Source organism: Diadema antillarum, unplaced genomic scaffold, assembly GCF_040938485.1.
Source record: "Diadema antillarum isolate AM-2024a unplaced genomic scaffold, OU_Dant_1.0 seq00000215_RagTag, whole genome shotgun sequence".
Lineage (NCBI taxonomy): Eukaryota > Metazoa > Echinodermata > Echinoidea > Diadematoida > Diadematidae > Diadema > Diadema antillarum.
In genome coordinates, this window is record NW_027271270.1 from 424,957 (window position 1) to 438,297 (window position 13,341).

The window sequence follows — 13,341 nt, forward strand, 5'->3', positions numbered from 1 at the left end:
ATTCCATAATTAAAATCAGGAGCAATTCAAAATTCCAGTATTTTTGGGCAAGTTTTACTAATATAATTCATTTTAGTTTCCAAGATAAATTCCCTGTCAATTCAAAGCCCTAAGAACCTGCATTAAACTTATGTAATATATTTTGACATCATCTGGAAGAACATTCAACGAATCTATAATAGTGACTGCCATTTAATGGCTTTTTCTGTGTTAAAAAATGATTTCTCATAAATTCAAGATTGTGCAAATCTAAGCTGACTACCCATGTTATCGATTGATACAGGGTCTTAATGAGAAACCACCCCCCATTCTTAATTTGCACCGATAGCAAAGCAAATGAATGTTAAAATTTGCGATGATCCTGTAAGATCGTTTATGTGTAAGATAAACAAAAGTGAACTCAAGAGGGAGCCCTGTGAGACCCCACGCGAAAATTCTTTTAACTGTGAATCATGGCCATTGATGTGAACAAAGACTTGCTTTCTGTCTTAGAAGTAGTTCTGAAATCATTCTAAACGTTTCCCTCGGAATTCATAATGACGCTGTTTATAAAGTAAAATTTCATGGACGACTGTATCAAAACCTTTTGAAAGATCTAAAGAAACTCGAATTATGTTCAAAGTTCTTATAGCATGAGCTACCATGTCTATAAAAGTACATAAAACAATGGTTGTGTTATAATGTTTTTGAAACCAAACTGAGAATCTTATAAGATATCATGGTTTCATAAGAAATATTAGAGAACGTGTAAAACCAACCTTTCAAGAATTTTAGAGATTGAAGTCAACAACGAAATTGTTCAATAGTTATTCAAAGAGTCTTTTTGTCTGTCTTGAAAGTATGGACAACGTCTAATTCCTTTATGTTGTGAGGAATTTTGCCACTAGATAAGGGAAGATTAAAAATATTTTGTAAGAGGATAGATAATTTCATTTAACACATTTTTAAAGGAAAATCTGTAATTCCATCGTAACTTGTTTTTATTTCATCATTCATATTATGAACAATATCTATGATTTCTTCCTCAGCAACGTGTCCAGAAAAGATTGATTGGGAATTCATATTACCTTAAATCTGTGATATTCTATAGGTGACTAGGGATCTTTACTGGCAAGATCTTCCCCAAGATTAAAAAAAAAGTCATTAAAAGACCATAAGATTGGATCGTCAATTTTACGGCCGTCCACTAATATACATATGGAATGATGAATATAACTTTTGTGTTTGAGCCCATGATTAGAACCCTTCCACGTACCTAGCATCAAATCAATATTTAACAAATTGCCGCAAAAGTAATTTTGCTTAGCTAAACGTAATAAGGATGTCTGTATATTGCGATTACGAGTAGGCCTACTTCTCGATTTGTTTGAAAAGCATAGATCTTTACGTAATTTTTGGAAAATATTATTCTTACAGTTAATTCAATTCAATTCAATTCAATTCAATTCAAACTTTATTTCATTTTTCGAAAAAAAACATAAACATTTCACTTTCTTTGGTAGCAGAGAATACGGTGCATAATCACAACAAAGTAAATTGAGAAAATATATAATTGAGGAACCTTGGGATAACAAATACACTGAAATGAAAATTGACTGAAGTGATAAAGCCGATATAAATACGCAAAACATTGAACTGAGAAGAAATGTTGTGGTCTATGGTCTTCATAATTTGAATGGTAAGGTCTGGGGGGGGGGGGGAAGTACTGTAGAACTATAGTTAATGGTAATAGAATAGGCATATTCATAAAATCTTCAAAGGATAAGTCAATGTCAATATGACTGTATACCTAAGACCAATCTGATTACCTTAAGTTCTTCCTTAGCTTATACTAAGATTTGATTTGATTTAAGACCGACATCCACGAGTCATACAGCCCACAAGTCATATAGCTCACAAGTAATACAGCTCACGAGTCATACAGCTCACAAGTCATACAGCCCAAGCCAACAAGGCCCACGAGACCGACACATTACGTGCCGTGTTGTATCTGTCGAACTCGTGGGCTGTTTTTACCTAGTGTCGAACTCATGGGCTGTATGACTCGTGAGCTGTATGACTCATAGCCCTGTTTTCAATGTCGAACTCGTGGGCTGTATGACTCGTGTGGGTGTTGGTCTAGTGGGATGACCCCTTTCTTGCTGCTGTTCGTGAACTCTCATCTGTGTGTTGCATTGCTCATCGATAACTGATCCCAAGTCACCCTGGTACTAAAATCCCTTGTTTTATTCAAGTCATTACTACCCTTGGACACTTCTAAACTACTGAGCGATGAAGACTACATAGAGTATGGATATAATTTACAATAACAGCAGTATTCTCTCTGGTGTACTGTAATCACTACAACAAGAAATTATTAACTTACTACCCTTTTCACACACAGTGTACACCTGGAAAGGTGCTGTAAATGCTGTATCTGCCTAACCTTCAGAATCTTAGTTTCATGCTGATACCAAATAAGATTGTCGCATTTTTTTGCCACTTTTTATGTTATAGGCAAAATCAACTTGTGAGTGATAACGTCTACAACAATTCCGTATCCAAGAACTGTAGTACCCCTTTAAGCGGAGAGATTAACACAGAAAACAAACAAACAAAGCAATTTCCATGCATGGTCTAGTCTTACCTCCTTCAAAATACCCCCGGCAAATACTCCTGCTTCCTCTTGAACCCTCATTATGCAGACTGTGGAACCAACTGGAGAAAGATTTTGCCCCAATCCTGCAGTAGGTAAAGGTCGCTTCTTCCTCGATTTGAGGAAAATGTTCCCGGAATCTATCAGAACGTCAGTTAAAAAGCGCCATTTTGTGAGGCTATGTTTCCCAGTTAAATTCCTTAAACAAATGTCTTGAAAATTCCTGCTGGGTAATAGGAAATCTAAGAAATTATGCGTTTTGAACACAAGATGAATGTATAATTTTCAAAAATGTTGACCCCGATCAACCAATCAATTATGCTCTATCGAGCATGTATACTGCCATTCACCACGCCCAAGAGAGTTTTTTTTTTTTTGTTAATTTTGATGAAAATACGGTAATTTATTCTAAAGAAGATGATGAAAACGTCATCTCAAGACGCCAAACCTTGTGTGGTAACTGCTCATGTAAATCCATTGTACTCCCACCTTGATAATGGGCTTTACTGGTGACACCTTCATACCCCTTCAGCAGCATTTTGCATCTTTATCCCAAAGAATGGTACCTCGTTACCAAGTTTAGTCAAATAAAAGAAAAATGTGTCATACGGTTTAAGCATCAAGCACATCACACAACGAGTGACAGATTGTTATACGTGATCGCAATAGCTCACTCCAGGGGTGTTTCATCAAGTTATAGTCAGCGCTGACAAGTTGTCAGTCTCTGACAATCACCATGGTAACAATCAGTCACCAGAGCATCTCATCCAATCAAAACCAAGGATTTTGCTGAAATTATCAGCGCTGACTATATTGATGAAACACCCCCAGCTCCTGGCTCAGTTGAGTTAAAGACAGACAGACGCAAACACGATTTACATGTCTAATTTTTAAAGGAAATGTTTATACTGCTTTATTACGTTCTACACTCGCTTACCTATCAGGAAAAGAATACATAGAACCATACACTTCCACATAATAGGAGACGTTTTTTTTTTTACACATGTGTTTTATATGAAAGGGACTAACAAGTTACATGTACATATTTACTCTTCACTCAGCGTATACAAAATATAATCCAAATATGAAATGTAAGTTTGTATCTATTCTTATTTACCGGCACATCAAGAGTCCCGCAGGAGTCCACAGGTGAGTGAGGTGACACACTTCTGATACGTACCACACAAACAACCGCTCAGTACTTTACTTGGCCTGATAGATAATAATATTATGATAATGATAAGGTCTTATTTACCCAGGGTAGCCTCTTCAGTGTTGCCACTGCTCTACCAGAGGGCCCTGCTATTTTTCTTACCCTAGCGTTGTCAGGTACCCATTTATACACCTGGGTCGAAAGGGACGTGAATGGGTAAAAACATCTTGTCCAAGGACCTAAGCACTGGGAGGGAATCGAACTCGGCTCCTCCGACCAGGAGTCGGGAGTCTTAATCCACTATACTACAGCGCATCCACAGATGTTACCTCTGTTTTCATATCTCGTGCTCTAATATTCACCACTAAATTAGTATCAAATTAGCAGAAGAGATTGCCTGCATCTGCAAGAGTTGGTATGATATTAGATGAACCATCCCCTGCAAGCATGTTCACAGCAGGTGATTAATCCTTCAAAGCAACCGCAATACAAGAAGGGATGATCAAAAAGAGAATCTGTGTGCTACAGCACTTGGAAGGTTTTGTGCAGTGAGGATATTTTCTGGGAATTTAGGTCATAATTTCGATCGCCATATATACCTTCTACATGTATCATGTATCCTAAGTCTGAAATAACATGAATTGTAGTAATACATTGTATTCAAGTTTTCTGATTTCATGATCATCATGTTACTTGCACAGAGCAACTTTCATCAATTAGCGTACTCTATAAAAATAAGTGGCATGAGACATATACACAGATGATTGAATCTTGGCTGCTCTTCTGAATTTCCAACAGAGACAAGCAGAGATAAAGACAAAGAGAGAGAGAGAGAGAGAGAGAGAGAGAGAGAAAGGGGTAGTGTGAATATGATTGCATCTCTGATACAATATAATGATGTTTCGAACACCTTTCCCTCCCCCGCCTCTTTAAAATATAAAAGAAACAAAAAAAAACAACATTGACGCCTAGAATTAATTTCTATGGTTTCAGTTTGCCTTCAGTCATTGACGACTTCACAAACACAGACACACAGACACACACTCTCTCTCACACATAGACACACACATGCATGCATGCACACGCTCAAAAATTTAGTGTAACGATACAAGCACCATACAACCATTGAATGACATTATGATGACCAGAAATTGGAAGCTGTGCCATTACTAAGAAGAGGGAATCTGACAGAGTAGTTTCAGTTATATTATCGATCCATCTTGGCATTTGTTTAGCACTCTACCGTGCCTCCCCAATTCGAAGAAAATATTAAGAGCTTTTGACCAAGAGGCGCTAAATCCATCATGATTTAGGCGCCCTTTCGAAGAAAGCTCTTCAAAAAGAGTGCTTACTACACCTTCAAAATGCAGTGTCCAATTCCCGAAAACAAAGAAAGACAACAGATTAAACATGTGTAAGAAATAACATATTGATCCAATGTCCAGCATTTCATTCAAAATAAATTGCTACATCTTGGATGCCTTTCACAAGACAGGAAGAACAAGATGATTTCCTACATGAAAAAGGTAACCAAACTAGCCTACGTTTTTCATCCTGTATATTACACAAAGCGCTGGGACAAAACATTCATAAAGAATCATATAAAAACACTTTCTGTACACACACACACAATATATATATATATATAATTATATATATATATATATATATATATATATATATATATTATTATTACTACAATAGATTATCATTATTGTTATTATTATCATTATTATTATTATTATTATTATTATTATTATTATTAATAACGATAATTTCCATTATCATTATTATTATTATGTTCTTTATGTGACGGCTCAGACAACCAAATCTTTATAAAGTAATAAATCTTGGGTCGAGAGTTAATTCTATTTCTGTTTTTTTTGCTTTGTTTTGTTTTGTTTAAATGGTATCTGAGTGACAAATTATTTTTCTACGTACACGTAAACCAGCCTAATATTGTTCATGGTTTTTATAGTAAGAGCTAGCTGTGATTAAAAAAAAAAAGACATACGTATTTAATTTTGCTTTTTTTTTCTTTGAAAAAAAAATGACGCAATGAGGAATTAATGAAATAAAATAACATGCAGTACCAGTTGTTGTAAGGGATATGAAACAACACTGCTATGTGGTAGACGTTCGGTTATCTATAGAAAAAAAAAGCGATCTGGAGGCTATTTAAGCGCATGCTGTTGTTTTTTATCATGGTCATTAATCAGACACTGATACAATCAGCGTTTATTTACGTCGATGAAAGGGAACACGTTAATCATTTGCGATAAAAAGAAAAAAAAGAAGAAGGTCTTGTTCTGAAGCGGAAAAATAAGGGGTACAAGACAGAAGATCAAATTTTACAGATAATCTTACTTATCCTTGTAAATCATGAGATACATTGTACTAGTAAAGGTCAATGCAGAGAGGACAGTCAGTACCGCTAGATACATAAGTACATAGCGCCTGTTAATTACATAGCGCCTGTTCTTATCCAATGCTGTGAAACATTCTACAAATAAAATACCGAAGATTGTGACAAAAACACTTGACACAGATATGCTTGAAAGGGCATTAATGATACCGTCCATGCCGTCCGCCTGTGATGAGGGAAGTGACACGTGAACCAGAGATTCATCGATATGACACCCTTCCGACGAGACTGCATTGGATGACGTTGGACTAGTTTTCGGTGATCTCTCTCCGTCTTCATTGCGTATGGTAGGAGAAATCCCTGTTGGAGAATTATCGGTTGTGGGGGCAGAATGAACAAAGTCATGGCAACCATCAGCATCCTTTTCACAATTTGCTGCATATGAACAGCACTGCATGGATGAACCAATGTTCAGCCAGAAGACAGCTCTGACGTGAGTTGACGAGTGCTTTGGTTGATGCAGAAATGGTGCCTTTCTTTTGTTCAGGAAGCATGCAAGTAGGCCGCCCCCATCGACGCTTAGAGGAGCTTCGCAGTGCACTTCTTGTAACTCGCTGAAGGAGTAAGCCGACATCTTAACACTGCACTGTGCTTTACCTGGTACATCTCTCACGTCAATATTAACAACATTGGTATCCTTTCGCCATTCTCCATTCTCGTCCTCCTCTCCAAAGACCAATGAGTACACATTCTCATCTCCTTCTTGTACGTTGTAGATAGTAAACGTCACGTTCAGCACTTCTGGTGATTTATTGACATCGACGTGAAATCTGCCCAACTGGTCATGTTTCAGACACTGCGCATCAATTTTGCCGTCCTCCTGGTAGAAACAACACTCTTGCTCTCCTTTGTGATGTTTTATCTCGAATGTAGATTTACCGCTTGTTATTGGATATTGGAAAGATACACTGGCATTGTGTCCCGGGCAAACTTCTATGGGCTCTAGCAAGGCAACTGGGAGAAGCAACGTTGGCATCATTGCCCAAAACAAAAGACAACTACTAGTATAAGGTAGCTGGTGAAGCATGACGTCGTGTAGTATGGAAGGCTAGTCTCGTTGATAGAAGCTGCAGATGGATAAAATTGAGAAAAAATATGAATGACTGATGACGGAACATTGATATCTACATGATCTAGTGTATATTTATTCGTATACTAGTAGGCATGGCAATGCTCTCAAAACAAATTTTGTAAGTCATTGGCTACAACGACGTTCAACGCATTGTTTCGGCATAATAATAATAACAACCATAATAATGATAATGATAATAACAAAAATCACAATGTAAATTCCCAAGTGCCCAATTTGATAACCCTTCATTTTGTTTCCAAAGCTCCCTTTATGTCAATAACCTTGCCCACGCCAATGAATAGTGTCTGGCAATAGCTCAGCGTGTGCTGCGGGCCCCTGCTTCCTCTCAATAAGTTATTGTCTTCATTTCCTCCCCTCCCTCCTTTCCTTCTTTTCTTTCCTTCCTTCCTTCTCCTTCTAACCTGTCCCTTTCCTTGCATGTTTCATTGTTTGACCAGGCGTCCACTAGGGCGCGGACAAGACGCGGAGAAGCCCCGGAATGCAAAGTTGGTATTCCGCACTCCTTCGGGAACCTGTCCGCACGTTCCTGAACGTGTCCGCTCACTGTCCTAAACATGTCCGGGCGTTTCCGCATCTTCGGGAGAGAGAAAAATTTCCGCGTCCAAATTTTGATCGAGACCAAAATTTGGACGCGGAAATGAACTTCCTGACACTTTCGGCGACTTGTCCTGACGATGTCCTGAGGATGTCCCGCTTGTCCGGAACCCTTCCGCTCCTTCCGCACACGCTCCGGAAAGAATCCCGCGGTGTGGGGAAGCTTCGCGAATGAATGCGGAGGACACCAGGAATGTTTTAGGACAGCGCGGAGCCGATGCGGATCTATATATGCAAGTGTCCGGAACCGATGCGGAAATTGTGTGATCCAGACACGAAAATGTCGACACTTTCCGCGAGGGTCATGCCAATGAAACGCAAAATGAGCAAGAAGGGAGGCGAGGCCCCCATGCAAATATCCCCATCACAGGCACACCTTTCGTCTAGTGATGAAGAACAGGTAAATCTAAGGAATTTCCGGTCCCAGAAGGCAAAGAAGAAGGTAGTAGAGACTGTGCCAAAAGCAACCAGAAAGAAGTGAAATCAGCCCCCTAACTTCCTAGTAAGTTTGTTATGATTTGATCTTTTCAGAAAGTTATTTTTCATCTGAGTGACTTTCCTGGTTAATATTACTTACTATAGTATATTTTCCTTTATGTTGTTTTCGTATTTTATTTGCAAACAAACTAGGTTGTCCCATGTGACAGCCCAGCTGAAAAATCACAAAAGTAGGTGGAAGTACACTCAGAAAAAAAAAAGCACAGCATTTTTGGCTAAATGTTAATGTTTTATATAAACATGAACAAGTTGTTATTCATACGTAAATGCTTTCTAATGATACAACATAATTAGTATTAGAACAAAAGACAAATTCATCACACTAAAAAGCATGAATTCAATTGCAAAGATATACCTGTGGTCTCATTACAATGTAATATCTTTGAAGCCCAAAATAACAATGAAAGCGAAAGATGATGGAGGAAAATGAAGAATTTTCTGTCATTTCAAAATTCAAGTGAAATGAGAGAAAAAAGCAATGAATCATGAACTCGAAAAAGTGTTAAATATCTGTCTTTCTTTTGTATTGTTTTTTTTTTGCTGAGTGTATATATTTAAGTACACATTAAGCATCACAAATCATATCAGAAATATTCTTTACCTGAATGATTTTCGTAGTTGTTATTACCTAATAACTTCTTCTTCTCTTTTTGTTTTAGTTGCAAATAAACTCGATTGTCCAATTTGACAGCCCAGCTGAACCCCCCCCCCCCAAAAAAAAAAAGTAAATTAAAGTAGGTTAAAAATATATCCCCATTTTTACACTTCATTGACAATAGGCTAGTAAGCTCTAAGCATGAAAAAAAAATTCTCGGACTTGAAAATGTTCAAAAGTGATCAAAATAAGAGAGGGTTAGAGATGCACAAGGGTAAAAATGAGAGAAAGAAAAAGAAATTTAATGATTAGGATCATTTTTGGCATGCTCTACAGAAGTATCAAACAAAACATGTATATACTTCACGATGGATAAAGCACAGGTCTAAAAAAAGGGAATAAAGAATATATATGTATATATATATATATATATGTATGTATATACATTTACATTTTTATGTATATTATATATATATATATATATTTGGTTCAAAAAGTTTGCGAATATCATCCATGTGACTGAAGGCAGAGAAAAAAATTGTTCTCCCAGATGAGACAAATAAAAAAAAAAAAAAATGATTCGTCAGCCGACATGCAAACAATCCTATTCTTCGACTTTTGGTGGTCACATTTATCAAATAATATTGACCAGTCATATTAATATAATATCAGCCGCTACTGCGGAAGCACAACAAGGAGCATCAATCACAGCGCCAAATTTATACCTTTTCATTTTCCTGGTATTGTCCGCATTTTGTCCGCATGCCTAACTTGTGTTGTCCGGAAGGCATCCTGATTGTCCGCGTTCATTCCTGGTGTAATCCTAGATGTTTCCGCGCTGCCCGGCTACGATTAGCATATTCCGAGGTATTTCGCGCTCTTCCGGAGTGATTCCTAGGAATGTCCGCAGTCAGTCCGCGGACAGTCCGCGGACAGTCCGCGGACAGTCCTAGGAATGTCCCAGGACAAGCCGATTCACTAAGTTATTTCCGCGTCTGTCGCGGACAGGATGCCGAAATAACAAAATTTGCTTCCGCAACCCTTCCGGGGCTTGTCCGCGCCCAAGTGGACGTCCGCCCTATATGTCTACGTTATTGTTCACTGTGAGCGTCTTGTACTTGTGTATGGGTGTGTATGTATGTGTGTGAGTATGTGTGTATTTCCATACCTTTACATTTATTCTATTTTAAGTTTAATGTATTGAGTGGCCCACATGCCTACAAGTTTATCTTCAACACGGGTCCTTCTTTTCATTAAAGTAATCATTTTCAACAATGCGTTTCCACCGTTTTTGGATGATCTGTGTAATGAAACATCTAAATCTCTGGATGATGGTGAATTATTTGACTCATTAAGACCCACCTATATATGCAGAAATTACACAGACTAAAACTGGCGAATCAGTTCTTTTAAATTCAAATTAGTAATAATATTGATTTCTAATTATTATCTGAATGGAATTGCTCTTTCATAAGAATGTTGCTGTGAAAAAAAAAATCACATCTGAGACGGTCTTAGCGGATATACCTTTGCTATGCTACACCTGCATGATTAAAAGTTAACACTGATGAATTATAGGTATATATTCGCCTTCCACCGATTTCTAATCCCACACGTCTTGGAAGTCGCCCCATCTAACAGCACGCACCATTCTTCTTGATACACACACACACACACACACACACACACACACACACAACTAGATCTATATTGCTACATGGATCCAGCTATACGGAGAAATACTCTCATAATCACTTTATTAAGGAGACTCACGACCTGGGTAGATAATAATAGATTTGTGCCTCCCGAAAGAAGAAAGTCATTCCAAAATGAAATAGAAAACTGTAATTGAATTGAAAAAAATAATGTTACCAATTTCATAAGAAAGAGAAAAGAATTCCTGCAGAACAGTACAAACATGATCAAAATCGGGTAAGAAATAAGGAAGCTATGACATCCTGATACTTCTTCTTGTTTTTCGGAAAACATTTTTTGACCAGTTGTTATGAATATTCAAATCAGCAAGTTTATGATGTCATGCTTTCACAATTTATTATTCTTTCATATACAGAAATTACAAAGATTCCATACTTCAGCTGTATAGATAAAAAAAAATAACAAATCGTATCTCTGAAACATTTCGGTATGGAGATGTTTTTGCCTGTAAAACAGTTTGCTAAAACTATGCATTTTCCGAATTTCATATATAAAAATTTTTCTTGACCTTTAACCTTTGACCTCATGACACAAAACTCTCTCTGGAGAATCTGTATTTGGTAGTATATGTATACACTAAGTTTCATGAAAACATCTTCAGGCATTGCATAGATAAGGGGGAAATAGTGAAATTTTGAGCATTTGACCTTGATCGTTTGACCTTCGACCTTGAGCATGTGCATCCGAAAGTTGATAAGCACAACTTTGCCCATTCATTCATTTACATGCCAAGTTTCATCAGGATGCCTCAAACCCTTTTTTAGTTACGCTGTCCACAAAATTGATTACAGACGGGCTGACGGACGGACGGACGGACGGACACCTAGAAAACATAATGCCTCCGGCGACACTTGGTAGTGGAGGCATAACAAAAGGCCATAAACTATAACTGATCGACGTAATAAAAGAAAAAAAGAATATCATAGTCCTTGAAATATTGATATAACCAAGAACAGTGTTAATTCCTTTTTCATTTTTCTATACGACTTTTTCATTATTTCACTCTCTGGATACCACCAGAAACGCAGCACCATTAATTTTACGGTCTTTGAAACTCAGTGATAAATCTCACACACTACAGAATAATCACTCAATCTTATCAAAATCTTTTTGTACTTTGACACAATATCGACCTTTAAATCTTTTTATTACAAGCTAGCTCATTATGACATAATGTAGCAAGACCTTTGTAATGCCATGGGTCAAGAATAAAAGTTGCATAAAAGTTTCTTTGAACAGATATAAATAAAGCCTAAAAACATATGACAATCAACATGTAGAGTTCTTCAGGGTAGTCTGCAATGTGCTCCTCTGTTTATCATTTACAATACATTATAATAGTATGACTTTTGCAGATCTTTCATCATACCTCCATTTATTCTTTTGTAGATTATTTGCATGTTTTCTTTATTCCTCCGCTAAAATCAAATAACTCTTGTGCTAACCGTAAATTCCAAACTGGAAAAAGTTGCAGAAATGCATGCGATGGAAACAGATTTTCTCTAAGAAAAGCGAGGAAATGTATTTTTAGCAATACGACTAAGCCTTATCAAGAGATGTCCGATATTCGATTGCTTTCCTTTAGAAAATGCATCTAAAATAAGATTTCTTGTTGTCACTTTCGCCAACAAATCGTCTTGGAGACAACATTTTTCTTGAATGTCTATCTGTGAAACGATTGGTCTTGTAAACAGACTCAAGCTGCAAAGTTAATTTGTGTTTCCCCGACTTTATCCTTCTTGAATATGGAATCTAGCATAGGGAAACACCCATCAAACATTTTCAAATAAATCGCTGTAATTAAAAAACAAGACATGAAGAATACGTTATCCGCGGATTCACCTTTGCAGATGCAACATTCTCGAAACACTAAATTTTGCATTTTTTTTTAATTGTCCGTGACCCTACATACAGCCCTCACTCACCAGCTGCTCACAGATTACAAGGCGATGTTGATAAGCGGATACGATGGTTTTTCTTGTTGTTGCAGAACTATAGAAACCTTTAAAATATCATCTTCTGTTACGGCGAAACACACTGAATCCACGCTCGATCGAGGTGCACTAACATTGTTGGAAGGAAATTTCGCTGGAAAAGAAACCCAATGGGATATTTCACACCATCATAAAGACGTGTGGAGAGAACATTAAATGAAGCTTCCAAGTAGCCTATTGACAATATTGTAAGACGATAGTTAATACTATTAGACAAGAACAGACTTGTTTTGATCTGATTTTCAATGTTATTTCATTTTAGTTGTGTTAAAAGAAATAAAACAATCACGAGATCAGTCCAATATCACAGGACAGTTCTTTCACAGGTACTATTAGAAATTTTAACATTATACATGTCGCAACTTGTCTTCATCACATTGATCATCATAAGGGGGTGTAGCATGTGAACAATGTCCTACAACAAATACACTTACAAAGATTTTGAACTTCGAATCTACTAATATGCACCACATGTACATAGTACAATGTATATCGAAAAAGTATTGGCGAAAACTGGCTCAATCCTGCTTCTGCCTCTCGCTTTGCGGTGGTAAATAAAAACGTTTCAGATATTATGAAGTTCGTGTCAATGTTAACAACTCAGTCACCCTTATGCACACCCATTACGTATAACAGTC

The 13,341-nt window shown here is 37.1% G+C and overlaps 1 protein-coding gene across 1 annotated transcript; it reads right to left on the reverse strand.

Annotated features, from left to right (window-relative positions):
* Nucleotides 1-5,597: 5,597 nt before the first annotated feature.
* LOC139729013 (uncharacterized) lies at nt 5,598-12,855 on the reverse strand. The gene is made up of 2 exons (XM_071639938.1): nt 12,635-12,855; nt 5,598-7,280 (listed from the first exon to the last, which is right to left on the reverse strand). The coding sequence occupies exon 2, from the start codon at nt 7,238-7,240 to the stop codon at nt 6,152-6,154; it is 1,089 nt and encodes a 362-aa protein (XP_071496039.1). The 5' UTR covers nt 7,241-7,280; nt 12,635-12,855; the 3' UTR covers nt 5,598-6,151.
* Nucleotides 12,856-13,341: the final 486 nt, after the last annotated feature.

What these genes read in the sequence shown, in the direction of transcription:
- LOC139729013 (XM_071639938.1), bottom strand. Translation starts at nt 7,240, where the DNA reads ATGCTTCACCAGCTACCTTATACTAGTAGTTGTCTTTTGTTTTGGGCA.